The sequence below is a fragment of the Hermetia illucens genome, chromosome 5, assembly GCF_905115235.1.
Source record: "Hermetia illucens chromosome 5, iHerIll2.2.curated.20191125, whole genome shotgun sequence".
Classification (NCBI taxonomy): Eukaryota; Metazoa; Arthropoda; class Insecta; order Diptera; family Stratiomyidae; genus Hermetia; species Hermetia illucens.
Genome location: NC_051853.1, coordinates 10,937,814 through 10,953,303, shown reverse-complemented (window position 1 = coordinate 10,953,303; position 15,490 = coordinate 10,937,814). Strand labels below are relative to the sequence as shown.

General features: G+C 46.4%; 1 protein-coding gene across 2 annotated transcripts; it reads right to left on the bottom strand.

Annotated features, from left to right (window-relative positions):
- Positions 1–11,320: 11,320 nt before the first annotated feature.
- LOC119657467 (cell wall protein DAN4) lies at positions 11,321–13,679 on the bottom strand. 2 transcript variants are annotated; one of them, XM_038064386.1, is made up of 2 exons: positions 13,153–13,679; positions 11,321–12,858 (listed from the first exon to the last, which is right to left on the bottom strand). In XM_038064386.1, exons 1-2 carry the CDS (start codon positions 13,601–13,603, stop codon positions 11,525–11,527), a joined length of 1,785 nt encoding a protein of 594 aa, XP_037920314.1. In that variant the 5' UTR covers positions 13,604–13,679; the 3' UTR covers positions 11,321–11,524. The 2 variants fall into 2 exon arrangements, with proteins under 2 accessions (XP_037920314.1, XP_037920313.1); XM_038064385.1 differs by having other exon boundaries at positions 11,321–13,679.
- Positions 13,680–15,490: the final 1,811 nt, after the last annotated feature.

Sequence of the window (15,490 nt, the reverse complement as noted above, 5' to 3'; positions counted from 1 at the left end):
GCATAGCTAATGGCGGGCTTCCTGATTTCGGCCTTCACCCCTGACCTACCCGGGTTTTCTCCCCTCTCGGGTTCAAGTTTGGATTTTTTGGGAGCATTCCCCTCATGTGGGCTAATCTCCGCTGCTCCCCGCTATCTTCATCATCAACCGCGTAACAATCAGTATCCGATCTAGGCCTGCCTTAATAAGGGACTCCAGATATCCCGGTCTTCCGCCGAGATCCACCAATTCGATATCCCCGCTTTCTTGGTCCTTCTAGTTTGAGACCTTTCCTCAGATAACGCAGGTATCATTTAGCACTTGCGTCGCCTGTGAGACCTGTCTTCTTCCTGACGTCTGAAATATTACTTGTCCCTACATTTGAGCAGTGATCCCTGCTTTTTGAGCAGTGGTCTTCGTTGGTTGTTGTCCTTGCAGTATACCAGTTGTAACCTTGGATCTATTGCTGGATGTAATCACCTGGCTCTCCGTATTTCGGAGATATGCCTCCACCTAGTTAACTAGGTTGTGTGCGGTACAGGGTCCCGCTTATTTTGTTGTAGTTTTCTTTATTTTTGTAATGTTTCTCATTTGAGTCCCACGAGTATGGGGGTTACGAGGTTTGCCGTGCCATAGTGCCCCCGTAACACGGTAAGGTTAAACTTACTCACTGAGGCCACCAGGTATCTGTGAGGCTCCTTTCGAATACAGTAAGTTACCCCCCGACTACAAAGTATCCAATAGGTACGGTTCACATGGCACCCTGGATTGATGGAGGTGTTTTTCGACTCCCTGGCTGCTATTCTTCGGCACACACTCTACGTGAACGATCTCTTTGGTGGAGCAGACACGATCGAAGAGGGACTTTTTTGACGAGAGCAACTAGTGGCATTATTGGCATCCGCAAATGGGCTATTTGATTCATAAGGCTGACTTGCCCCTGTGATTGTTATAGCCAAGATTATTATACAGGGACTTGTGCCTGAAGAACTGGAATTGGGACTTAATTTTACCGAAACCTTGTCGAGATCGTTGGACGCAATTTCGAGGCAACCTTGCGGAAATCTCCACCATTCGCATCTCCTGATGGCTCGGTATATTGGAGAAAGACAACTGGCAACTTTATGGATTCGCAAACGCTTCGCAACGAGCCTATGCTTCCGCTATCTACGCTGTCATTGGTGGATATGCATCTAGTTTGTTAGCAGCAAAAGGTTGCTCCAACATGGGTTCAATCCTTACCTCGATTAAAACTTTGCACTGCGACGCATGTCTTAGGGAAGAAATTGTTCTTCTCGGCCCATCATGTAGGATGGGTAAACAACGGAAGAACTCCTAAACACATACTAACAGGAAAAGCCAGCGGCCATAGACCAGGAAAACATTGACTGGATTAAATCGGCGCAGAGACTAAATCAGTTCCGAGGTTTAAAACCTGGACGACGCACTGACTGAACTGGGAAGAATTGAGGCACAATATGATTGTATCACCATTGAAGCAGAAGTGCTTGAAACCTTTCTATAGAGTTCCAGGGTACGGTCCTCATATACATGAACATGTGCACGTAGGTCTGACGAAAGAGAGAGCAAAGGGAAGGTTTCCCATCGGGATTCAAATTTTCTTATTGAAAAACGGGATGATAGAGGTCTTCCCAATTTTCCTGCCAACCGGGGTCGGGTATCTCTATGGCCCTGTGTCCACGAATATATAATATTAATTACCTTCCCATAATGAACAAAAATTGCCTTTGAACTGTTCTATTTTTCAATTTATTCTCTTTCTAAAAACATTCCTAATTATTATAAAGCATTAGAGATACAAGTCATGCAAAGCTAGATAAGATAATTTATTTCCAGATAGATACCAGGTTCGGTTGCAATTTATACGGACTTGTCTGGGTATTACTCGATTTTTAAACGTAGTACTATTGTGTACAAATTATTTTTTATTGACTCCAAACAATTGACAATTGGACACTTATAATAAATTACAAGTCAATTTTTTTGATAGCGACTTATTTGGGTGACACTGCAATTTCATAATTTTATTTTTGTCCTCCTTATCTTTTTCACAATAATATCTGCATGCACGTTCAATGACCATCAATGAATCTCGAATTGTTCTGACCTGAAAATAAACTAGTCTGCAAACGTAGCCTTAGCTAAATTTCAGCACTGTCAATATCACAACATCCTAGCCTAGGCCTGCCTTAGTAAGGAACTCCAGACATCCCGGTTTGGTGCCGAAGTCGACCAATTCGAGATCCCTAAAAGCTGTCTGGTGACCTGGCCATCACAATCGCTAAATCTGCCTCACCTTCCTTACCGACTTTCCGTCTGGATTATTCTCACCCATACGACAGAATGGAAGTTAGGCTGACCGATTGGCAGCTTTTTGGGTCCTTGCAAGCCAGGTGGATTTCAAAATTAATATCATCTTCATACCCCATCAAATAATTGAAAACTAAGTATCTCCAAAGCATGGTATATGATATAGAGTTTTAGGGCACCCTCCCCTCTTTTACTCAGATGTAGGGACCCGCAGTTTTGCATCTATTCCTGAAGGTTATTGTCCGTCTTGTTTGCTCGGGTGATATTTCATATTTTGCATGCCAAAATCCTGTCTTTAGGTTGGTGGTAAAATCCTATTTAGGAAAATTTGACGTTGCCTGCTCACTTTCCACGTGCTCCCTTCTTGGTAAGTGTAGATTGCCAAGTTTCAGACTATGTCCCTCAACCATGATCTGTTCCAAATTCCAGGTGACTCTAAAAAGTGAGTTTGTTTGTGAAAACATGTCGAAAACTTTCTGAGTATCTTGGAACTAGTTTCGGTAGTCAAAAAATTGGGGCCTTGGAGCTGTTCAGAGTAGTGCCCTTTCCGTTTCGCTATGCTTTGCCAATCCAAAGTTTCGACTCCATGGCTGGCTCACCTGGCTGCATTGGATAGCTCACTTGAATGTTTCACTGGGAACTCCGTTGTCGTGGAAGAGGAAATAAAAAAGATCAACGAGGATTCCCCTTATCCCCTTTTTGGTTGCTTATGACTAGTTTGATGACCGAGAGGTCTTTCCAAACTACCGTGTGATAACCGCGTCTACTGCTTCTATTGGCATATGATAAATCGGCACCACTGGAGTTTAAACTCCTAATTTCACAAACAACAACTAAGAGTTTTTGGCCAAGGTATAAAAATAGGCATACCCATACCTACTATGAATTAGAGGAGATGGGAAAAAAATTTACTCAAAGTAAATAAAGCGAGTCATCATAACTAGGCCTGCTGCACCTGGTTCTGCGCAATCTGCGGCGAAAGCATCAGCAGGTTCGCGTAGAGAGCGGATGAAGTGGACTTCTTCTTTTTCTTCAGCCTTTGTCCCGTTCACAAACGGGGTCGGCTCATCGTGATCAATAAATGCCTAATCTGCATGCTATCTCCAGGCTTTTAAATCCCCATCCAGTGTATCAAGCCACCGTTGTTTCGGTCTGCCTTTTGGTCGTTTACCATCCACTTCAATGTTTAGACCGATCTTGGTAAGTGAATTCTCGTTAGCGCTAATTAGATCGCGGATGGGATGTGATCAAAACGTGTCACGCCAACGCAACATCTTCGTCTCCATTACTCCAAGACGCCGTTCATTGTCTCTTATAGTTGGCCAGCACTCAGAACCATAGAGAGCGACAGGACGGACGACATTGCGGTAGATTTTAGATTTGAGACGGTCGTTGATAAGTCGATCACATAGAACACCAGTTGTGGAACGCCACTTCACCCAAGTTGCGTTAATGCGTGAAGCAATTTCATAGCACGGTTCACCATTGGCTGATAGCTCAGTTCTGGGCCGGTCACTGCCGCTGACAGTGGTTGTACCTGTTTCATGAGGATCGGTCGTCAAAAATTCAATTTTATTCAGATTTAATCTGAGACCGTGTTGCATGAGGCGATCATTCCATTTTTGGGCAAATTGCTCGAGATCAGATATTAGATGCTAGGAAAACATCATCTGCATAACGCAGTGCATAGGGCGCTAGACGCTGAATATGGCGCTGTCCATAACAAGAACAAAGGGAAGTGGTGAGAGGGCGCTTCCTTGATAAACACCAACAGAGAAATGAAGCGGTTTCAAACACACCCGTCACACCCCGAACTTTACTTTTCGGGCTCACGGTAGAGCACTTAAACCCAGAACACGAGTTCTTCTGGCACTGAGTGTTGTCGTAGAGCACACCAAATGAGGTCGAACGCTTTCTCTAGATCTAGAAATGCAATGTAAAGAAGGCGATGCTTCTCACGGTGTTTCTTCATGAGTAACCGCGCAAAGTGTATGACGTTAGTATTATAGTTTCACAGTTCTTGACAAATCCTGCTTGATTGACGGTTATTTCAACGATTTCGCGAAGTGGAACTGCTCCAAGTGTCGGCAATGATTGAGGAAGTGGAGGATGAGAAAATTCTTCAGTTGAAATCTGCTCGAAGTATTCTCGCCATCCGTTGCGGCTTGACGATTGGTAAGCAAAGTACTGTCCAGTTTATCGTAAAGATTTTTGTAATGGTCCACGCGGGGGCAGCGATCGCTTTCTTTGCTTTCCGGTTGGCATTCTTATAAATTTGCTACTTGGCCAGCGTTTTGACGTCGAGAAACTTATGGTAGAAGCGTTTGTTTTCACGGACCTTCATTTCAACACCATCATTCCAACCAAGTATCGCGGTTAATATACCGCTTACCTGGCTTGGTGACCTCGAGGGTTGCAGAGGCCGCTTTATGGATCGTGTCTTTCATTTGGTTCCATGATTCTTTCACATTCGTAATGGTTGGTATTCGCGTAAGTTAGATCATTTCTTTTTCTTAATACGAAATCGCGGCCTGCTAGAGTGTTCCTCGCGCTATTTTATCGGTGGCTTAATTCGCAGGACGGTAATCAACGACGGATGTTAAGGTGCGATGGTCTCATGGGGAACGGCTTTGCAATTAATGACAGTGGTAAAATGTCGGCGTCTTATGAGAATATAGCCGATTTGCGTTTTATTGTTCCCACTATAAAATGCGGGAAGATGAGACAATCGTTTGATGAACCATATATTCATAAGTACAAGGTCATGGAGCAAAATTGATTAGACGCTCGCCAACCTCATTTCGCGCTCCAAACCCCTTTCCTCCATGGCACCTGTTACCGTGTGCCTTTTCACGCATATGACCATTAAGGTCGCCGGGAATGATGATATAGTCATCAGCAAGCACATGACAAGTCTTTCCATCGAGAAGTTGCCAGAAGGCATCTTTCTCTGCATCAGGTCGACCTGTCTGTGGTGCGTACGCGGTGAAGAAGTGAATAGTGCGATTAGCTGATATAATGGTGAGCTTCATCGGCCGATCATCAAATCGTTCGACTTCTTTAATGGCATCACGGAAACACTCTGAGATGGCAATGCCAACACCATATTGAGTGTGTGGGCTACCAAAATAGAGAAGTTTGTAGCCATTTTTACCGCGTTCGCGTTCAATGTAGCAGCTTTTGGCACTAGACCATCGGGTTTCTTGCAGAGCGCAGATATCAATGCGCCTTTTCCGAAGGGCTCTTGCGAGTTCCTCGGTCTTTCCGGTTACGGTACCAACATTTAGCGCGCAGACAGGTATTTGTTTTGTTCGGACTAACTTACTTATGTCCTGACGCCGTCCATGCGTCAAGAACGCTTGCCCATTTCTTGACAGGACCGGAGCCCGTCCTGCCGCGTCGACTCAAGTGGACGCCCTAACATTTTTCCGAGGCTTGTTAGTCAATCCAATCGTCTTGTTTCTAACGACATTGGATCCATTTTCTTGGCCGACCTGTCGCCGGGTCTGTCACCAAGAGAGGTCAGGTAAGATTTAGCATAGTGGAAAAACTCCAACTATGTATACTCTATTTATCTCTTTCCCTGATCTCAGCATTTTACAGAGTACGTTGCCTCAAACCCTCCTCCTTTACCTGGGCTTGAGGCCAGCATACTATGTTAATAGCACGGCGGAGTTTTTTTTACCACTAACTTCTTAAATCTGATAAGGTGAAACTCCTTTTCTAAGCTATTACGATCCTTCGCCTTTGTGGCAACCTTATCCACATCCTTTCTGACTGTAGAAATCCGCTTCCTGCTAGCCCTTATGTCCGGTTACTGTCCAAAGGACTTTACAGTTTGACTCAAGGATTTGTCGCAGTTGCGTTCTTGAAACTGTTGAGCTGAAACATCTGAAGCTGAAGGTCCCCCTTTCTGGTACTTGAGGCTAACATTGTCTTCCAAGTGGATGAGTTCTGGGTCTGCGGACACTCCCTTGAGAACATCAGCGTATAACCCTTTCCCTCGTTTAGGAAAGATGATAACTTCCGGCCGTATCCTACTCCGATCTCTTTTTTTCCAAAAGTGTCACCTTTTCCTACCCTTCCATATCTCCCATGCTCCACACTCTTGGGAGTTGAGCCCTTGGAGCTCGATGCTCTGTTGATTTGTTCAACCATTCGCGCAGCCTCTTTCATTGTTTTTCTTGTTTCGAATGGGCATTAGTTGTGTTGCCAGGCTTAGCTATTCGCCCACGCTTCACTCCTCTTTCGTCCTGGACATTGCCTTACGCCAACCAGATACTTCTTATCAACTTATATTCTGATGAATATTCTGGTGTTCCTTGATAAACTTACAGAGCTCCATGATTTTGCTATCCAGTACGATAAAGGCAGCTCTTGTTTGATCGATTTATCTTACATGGCTCGGGAAGGAACTGTTGACTATAAGGGATTCGATTCTTTGCAGATCCTCGCAAAGAATCGAGGTTCTCCGAATGGGCACGTTGATGCAACGATTCTACTCCCTCCAGTGGGTATGAATAACCGGCGGGAGTGCCTAAAGTACCGGCTAAGTTGGGCTACCATAGAGGTTTGTCCTGTAGACGTAAACTATGTACTATTAACACTGAACCTCTTTCGCTTACCCCGCGGGGCTGCAATTTCGGTATTAGGTCGCGGGGCAGGATCAGCTACGAACAGCACTTGGTTGGTTATTTGGTACTTTCGTCCTAAGCTGCTCCTTCCTCAGTAAATTGTCGATCGCATTCATTAATTTTTCCGCCCTGCTAGTTTTTTCAGAGGCTAACATTTCATCCTATGAGTCCTATGAGTTCAGCTTTCTTTAGTTGAATCATCCCATCTTTTCTGACACTCCAAAATGGCTTCACCTCATGCTAATTGCCGACGATAGGTGCAGGACTCGCCGACTGCATATGATGGGTTATAGAGGCTCTGACCCCCTTTCGCTAAGATGTCGAAGGGGATCGTGCCTGCTATCACACATGCTGCTTCGTCTGATGTTGTACAGTAAACACACGGCGTTCGCAATGAATTCAATCAATACGTTGCTGCTATTTTTTTCTATTTGCTTCTAGCTTTAGTGTCGATGCCCAGACTGGAGTTACATAAAGCAAGATGAAGCAGGCAATTCCTGAGATTCGACCTACATTCGGTAGCATTCTTTCCAACAATATAGCAACCCCGGAAACCTCTGTTGCTAAATTCTCAAGATGGGCTTAAAGTTTGGTCATTGGTCAACCGTGACTCCTGGGTATTTAAACATTGGTTGTGAATATAGGATGTGTTGGCCAAATCTGGTCTTTATCGACGTTAGCTTCCTTTGCTTGGTGATCAAAACTAATGGGGTTTTGTGCTCTGCGAGTGTCAGACCAGCATCCTCTAGGCAAGATCTTACTTCAGAAATTGCCTCGTTTGTGAGGACCTCGATCTCCTCAGTATCTTGTGCCACGATATTCATTCCGATGTCGTCTGCAAAGCAGCTTTCAAATTCAAGCGTACATTATTATCCCCAGGAGAGGACCGACAATTGATCCTTCTGGAACCCCACAAGTTGTTCCATGTGTGTTAGGTCCATCGTCCGAATCGTAACACAATAGCCTCTCCCAGGGGAATTCTATGGCTATGCGCAACAGGTATTTAGGAGCGCCCAGGGCCAGTTTCGGGCTGTTTTTGTGTGCCGCTCGTTGCGAAGACGGCGAAAGGTGGTTAAACCGTGCGCCAGAAAGACCCAGACGCAGCACCCCAAACGCGGCTTCGAATGAGCGATCGCAAGAAATTCATTTCGTGGAACGCCGCCGTCGTGGACGTAGCCGTATCAGCGCCGACCGGAAGAGCTGAAATCATTGATCGGTCCGTTGAGCCGCCGTCAAGGATCAATCGCACGCTCAGAGATCCCAGTGAGACCGAATTTTCCGCAACCGAGCGAAGGCGAAGAATTTTTGTATGCGCGTGTTTTCGTTTTTGAGGTGAATTCGCAATTTTCCTGCAAATCCGTGTTGGCAGAACACCGATCGATTGACGGAAGCTGATCAGGCAGAGCCGTGCAGCCGAATTCGCATTCGAGTCCCAGCCTAGCAGACAGAAGAACGGACGCGACCAAGTTTAACCACGCCATTGTAGGCCTGGATGAGGAGACCATCCTTCTTGTGGCAGACATTGTCAAAACGACCTCCTACAATGTTCCCAAAACGGAGCTAATTAAACGCCTGTCGGTAAGTGAGTCAGCTAAACTGGATCACTTGCTGGCAGGTTTGACGTTGGGCGATTGAATTCCCAGCCAATTGCTTCGGGAAATGAGGCAATTGGGTGGGAGCAAGATCGATGACGACTTGCTAAAGTCGCTCCGGCTTCGACGATTTCCGGAGAGCACCCAGGCGGTCCTCGTGTACGTCTCTGGTTCTTTGGTGGCGCTGGCCGCAGCGGCTGATAAGGTGCATGAGGTGCACGCGTGTCCCACGATAGCAGCTGTTCAGCAGCCTTCAGAAAAATAGGCGAGCCGAAGCGCGAAATCACTGCTTTTGTGGCCTGCATGGCGGAAATGAGGGTGACACTGGACGCTCAGCGTTGGGACAGCAGGTCGCGAGCTTCCTTGCAGTCTACCGCCCGAAAAGAGCGATCATGTGGCAGGTCGCCAGGACAGCCGACGGACCCAAGCATTTGTTGGTACCATCGTATATTCGGCGAACAAGCTACCAGACGTACGCTCCGGTGTAGATTAGCGCCTGCCTCAAAAAACTAGGTTCGCAGGGGGTCCTGGCGACGGCCACCCAGAACGCAGCGCCACGTCGCCTAACAATTTATGACCCTCTCAGCAGGCGTAGTTATTTGTTGATACTGGTGCGGTGGTTTCGGTTCTTCCCATGCCCCAGCACCACCGGCTATTCCCACAATCTTTGAAACTTGCGGCGGCAAATTCCTCGCGTATTAACACCTACGGTTACAGGCAAATGGACATGAGTCTTGGCTTGCGTAGGACGTTCCCGTGGCGATTCATCCTGGCGGATATCAGCTTCCCCATACTAGGCGCAGACTTCTTGTATCACTATGGGTTGCTAGTGGACTTACAGAACAGGTCCTTTATAGATTCCACAACCAACATTAATTCGTCAGGCAGAATCTTAAGTCACCCCAACGACAATCTTTCCGTACTTTTGGAGGACATTACTGACTCTCTCGTTCGGGCACTCCTTAAAAAGTTCGGCCAGATTATTACCGAAAGTAGTCTCCCCAAACCAGCGCAATGTGCAGCACCACATTAACACCACCCCGGAAGCTGGCTATTGCACGGAAAGAATTCGCGCAACTTATTCAACAGGGTATCTGGAGACCTTAAGACGGCTGTTGGTCTTCCCCACTCCATATGGTCCCTAAGCCAAGCGGCCAATGGCGCCCCTGTGGGGATTGTAGGAGACTAAACGCACAGACTGTTCCTCACCGACATCTCATTCCATTCATCCAGGACTTTGCGCATCACCTCGCGAGTTGCCGCATCTTTTCGACCTTGGACTTAGCCAAGGCTTACCACCAAATCCCAGTAGCTCCTGAAGACATTCCAAAGACGGCAATATGCACACCCTTTGGACTCTTCGAGTTCACCCGAATGACTTTCGGATTGTGCAATGCGGCGCAAACCTTTCAAAAGTTCATTCACTCAGTCCTGCGAAACCTCGATTTCTATGTCGTATATTTGGATGATGTTTTGGTCGCTTCTTCCACTGAGTCTGAGCACTTAGCCCATCTCGAGTGCATTTTTCAACGTCTCCTTGAGGCCGGTTTCGTCCTGAACGTTGACAAATGCAAGTTTCTCCAGACACAATTGAGATTCCTCGGCAAATTCATTTCCCCTGACGAAATACAGCCCGACCCAGACAAGGTGCAAGCAATCACAAGCTTTCCGCGTCTTAAAACTGTGAATGATTTGCGGAGGGTCTTGGGCATGCTAAACTTCTACCGTCGTTTCCTGCCCAAGGCCGCCCATCACCAGTCCGTTTCGAACGCGTACTTGTCTGGCCCCAAAACAAAAGACACACGAGAGATTGTGTGGTCTGAAGAGGCTGTCCGCGCGTTCGACAACTCCCGACAGCAACTGACTGAAGCTACACTCTTGGCATTTCCTCTGCAAGATGCACCCCTAGCCGTTTTTGTTGATGCCTCTGACATCGCAGTAGGTGCTGCTCTTCACCAAAAGGTCAAGCAAATCTGGCAGCCGTTGAGCTTTTTGTCTAAACAGTTGAACCCCGCTCAACGGAACTACAGTACCTACGATCGAGAACTGTTCGCCGCGTATGCTTTAAAACAAAAGCCCGACAAAGCGTCCCTTCGTCAGCTTCGACACCTGAGCTTTATAAGCCAGTTTACGTCAGACATCCAGCACGTGTCCGGTAAGGACAACATAGTTGCTGACGCTTTGTCACATGTCTCCGAGATAAACATCCCCGCCTCACCCAACTTTTCGGCTATCACCAAGGCACAGGAGGATGGCGTAGTGCTTCAGAGCCTCAAACCCAGCCCCACGTAGGCATATAAGCTTATAAGACGATGGATCACCCAATGGTTTATTTCGCTTCAGGATTAGCGCAAGCACCAGCTTCCGGTATTCCGACTTGTTTTTAATTTGACTTATAACCAACCATCTGATTGTGAATGCGGCAATGCATAGCATAAAAACAACACAGACTAACTTCACACTTTATTTATTATGTTGAGGGGAGGGGTAGGTGATAGTCAACGAGAGGACATCTTTTTAGAATTTTAGAACGTAGATTCAGGACGGTAGTAGGGATTTCGGAATTTGGGACAAAGTCGATCATAAAAATGATTGAATTTTCAACCGACCATGAAGCAAGCCATTGGGAAGACTGAGATCATCTTTAGACCCTGAAAATGCCAAGGACCTCACTATCCACCAATGAAGGAATTAATTTTCGAAAAGAAAGAAAGAGGCTGCTCACTCACAAAAAGATGATGAAGATGAACTTATCCAATTCAGGTGATCAACAAACAAACAAGATACTAACTCAGGGAAGGCCATTTAATTCGGTTAATAATCTGCACAATGTAGAACATATAGTACTTAACGGTTCTGGAAATTAATGGTGCCCTTTACAAAGTTACAAAGTTTATAGTCAACCCCATTTGAGATTCTTCTTCTCCAAGTTCAATAGCCGGAATTCAGTGCGTAATTTTCGTATATTTCGGACAGTTTTACGTTATTTTAACACCACCAGTACCAGTAACTGTTGCACTGACTGTCAATGCATTTATCCCAGAAAGGAGAGAATTTTGAGCCCCAGGGGCACCAGTTTTCAGCAACTTCAATCTTTCCGTTTTTGATCTGGCATTGGTAATATTTTCGGTCGTTCTGAGGGTCAGGATGAAGCCCTGCACTGGGACAGTCGAATACGGGGTGTTCTTGATTACAGGAAGGTTTTTCCTCCGGAGCCTGGGACGGGACATCCACACCATCAGTGGTTGATTCCCCATTCTTATGCTTGCATTTATACACTTTGTTACTCACACAAATTTTCAATTTAGGGAAGAAGTTAGTTTTCGGAGGACACGTCATTTTAATGGTTAGGTACCCTCCATTGAAGTTTGAATAGCAGTAATAATATGTCCGGCAATCATGAGGGTCTGGGTAGTAACCGACTGACTTGCACTCAATTGGCGCTGGTGGCGGAATCGGGGTGTCAGGAGCAGCGCATCTGTACAAATCTGGAATGAATACTAATCCCTTTGAACATTGCATGGATATGGCGATGTAACCAAATCCGTCAAATATGCAGACATAGAAGTATTTCTCATTGGTTGGATCGGGGAACATTCCCGTGCGAGTACATTCAAAAGGAGCTGGTGTGGTCGTCTCTTCGGTAGTTTCTGTAGTTTCCACCTCAGTGGTAGTTTCCGTGGCAGCAGTAGTTTCAGCAGTGACTACCTCCTCGGTAGTTGTGTCTTCAGGAGTTGAAGAGGGTTCCTCAGTCGTTGTAATGATTGGTTCTTCCGTAGTTGGCTGGGTGGTCGTTGTTTCAGGTTCAGTTGTTGTGGTAGTTTCACTGGTAGTTGTTTCTTCTGGAGACTCGGTTGAAGATGGTTCACCAGTCGTTGACACTGGTTCCGTAGTAGGTTCGACCGTAGTTGGCTGGGCGGTCGTTGTTTCTGGTTCGGTCGCAGCAGTAGTTTCCTCGGTAGTTGTTTCTTCTGGAGACTCCGTTGAAGATGGTTCATTAGTCGTTGACACCAGTTCCGTAGTAGGTTCGACCGTAGTTGGCTGGGTGGTCGTTGTTTCAAGTTCAGTTGTCGTGGTTGTTTCACTGGTAGTTGTTTCTTCCGGAGACTCGGTTGAAGATGGTTCATTAGTCGTTGACACTGGTTCCGTAGTAGGTTCTACTGTAGTTGGCTGGGCGGTCGTTGTTTCAGGTTCGGTCGTGGCAGTAGTTTCTACGGTAGTTGTTTCTTCCGGAGGTTCGGTTGAGGATGGTGCGTTAGTCGTTGACACTGGTTCCGTAGTAGGTTCGACCGTAGTTGACTGGGTGGTCGTTGTTTCAGGTTCGGTCGCGGCAGTAGTTTCTACGGTACTTGTTACTTCCGGAGACTCACTTGAAGATGGCTCGTTAGTCGTAGTTGGTTCAGCAGTAGAACTCGCCTCAACGGTTGTTGTAACGATTGGTTCCGCCGTAGTTGTCGGGACGGTCGTTGTTTCCAGTTCTGTCACGGAAGTAGTTTTACTGGTGGTTGTTTCTTCCGGAAGCCCGGTTGAAGATGGTGCACCAGTCGTTGACGCTGCTTCCGCAGTAGAGCTCGCCTCAACAGTGGTTGTAACAATTGGTTCTACCGTACTCGTCTGAGTCGCGGCAGTTGAAGATGGTTCGCTAGTCGTTGACACTGGTTCCCCAGTAGAGCTAACCTGAATGGTAGTTGTAATGACTGGTGCTCCTGTAGTTGACGGGACGGCTGTTGAGGGTAGTTCTGTTGCAACAGTTGTGGACTCTCCGGCAGCAGTTGTAGCTAATTCTACAACTGACTCTGCATCCCCATCTCGTGATTCAATTGCAGACTTTGTCACACATTGCTGAGATGGTCCATCGAAGGTATATCCTGGTGAACAAGTGACTAACGTCGATAGGTATTCACTTCCGATTGGTACACAATAATAGAATTTAGCATTATCCGTAGGATGCGGGAATGCACCAGCTGTTGAACACTTAAACGGCTGATTCTCATTAAGCGCGACTGGGCCAACATAACGCCCTGCAGCTATGGCTGCTAATGCTCCGAATATTAAAAGATACTTCATTGGACAAACTTTCCTTTCCGCTTTGAATTTCGCAACATCTACCACTCAAAAATTTAAACCTTCTGCCCCTCTCAAATTTGCACACGTTTATATATCTTTTATTTTTGGAATTATCTTCTTTTGAACTAATTTATAAGTATCTTTATATTTGATAAGAAAACAGATTGGTATCAGATTTTACGTATTTTTGTTGACATATCCGTTCAGAGATAATGTCTATTCAAATCAACCGTTCAATAGATGAGCATATCTTTCCGTAGATGAGCAGTTTCATAGAAATCGTCACTGACTTGGAGATAAGATTTCCTTTTTGTCATAATATCTTGTTAACCAGTAAAAAACGCAGTTCTAAAAATTGGCTTTGTCAATCACTGGTTTTGCGTAATAATGTCTGTGGTTGTTGTTTTGAAATCAGCTTAATTTTATGACTGTTATGCCAGACTTCTGTCTCAAAAGTTGCCTGTTTAGAATATCTAGATACACTGTGTGGAGTTGCCAAATCTCATATCAGGCGCGTCCCTTCGTGTGGATAAGGGAATGCTCGGCGAATGTGTCATGGCCATGCACATGCACGCATCCGGAGATGTGCGTGTATGGGCATGTTTATGCGCAGGCCGGGTAGGTGGGAAGTAAACGCCCACCCGTGGATAAAAATTGGCTATGGGAAGGATACCCAGAAATAAAACCAAACATGGAGGAGCAGAAGAAGAATGAAGTTACGGTGCAGGGCTTCGGAAACCCAGTGCCGGGGGTTTGTGTGAGTGAGCAAGCGGGCTCCCGGCCGTCGATATCCAACGACCGCAGTGCCTCAGTAGTGGGAACCTTGGCTACTGTGGCATCTAATGTTACAAGCGTACGGGAGGAACTTGAACTGGCTCCAGTGATGGATCCGTTCAGAAGGAGCTCGATTTTTCGCAGATCCCCTCCCACACGGGCACAAGCCCCCACCATCGCTACCCCCAGTAGGAAGCGTATAGCGGGAGTCTTCGATGAGGAAGAATCACTGATGCCAATCCACCCGAGCGATGTTTTGGGCAATGATCAGTCTGGAGCTGCCTTTACTGCCCTCGGTAAAAATATCATGGAGCTGTGTGAGTTTATAAAGGAGCGCAAGAAAATTCACCAAAATATAAGGGCCATGATAAGAGGCATCCGTTTGACGTACGGCAAGGCCCAGGATGAACGAGTAGGGAGGTCGCCGATTGGAAAAGTGAACCAGGCAACTCAAGTAACGCCGGTTCAAAACACAAAAGGGGACAAACCGGGGAAGAGGCTGCGCGAGAAGCTGAATGACTCAACAGGCCACCAAACCCCGAAAAGAAAAAAGGACTCAACTCCCAAAAAGGCGGAGTTCATGAAAAGTACGTCTGAAGCTACCAGGGAAAATACTGCAGTGGCTACCTCGAGAAAAGGGATCGAACCTTCAAAGGCGGATGCGGAAGCTTGGAGGAAGGTACAACCGCGGAAAAGAAATTATCGGAGGAAGATTAGACCGGAGGTGATTTTCATTTCCAAACGAGGCGAAGGGTCATACGCCGACATTCTCAGGAAAGTGAAGGCAGACCCCGAACTCACCAATTTGGGAGACAATGTCAGCCGTATTAGACGGTCCCAGAAGGGAGATCTTATGTTGGAACTTAAGAAATCCAAGGATGTAACCGCGGACAAATTCTTAAGCCAAATCGGGAAGACTTTAGGGCAGGAAGCCGACATAAGAGCTAGCAGGCCGGAGATCACTATAATCTGCAAAGATATAGATGAAATCACGACGAAGGAGGAGGTTCGCGAAGCGTTGGAGAAACAGTTCGATCTTGCCGGACTACAAGAGTCAGTGGTGAAAACGCTAAGGAAAGCCTATGGGGGAACACAAACCGCCATCATCAGCCT

Excerpts from the sequence above, each read along its gene's own strand:
- LOC119657467 (XM_038064385.1), bottom strand. The coding sequence starts at position 13,603 with ATGAAGTATCTTTTAATATTCGGAGCATTAGCAGCCATAGCTGCAGGG.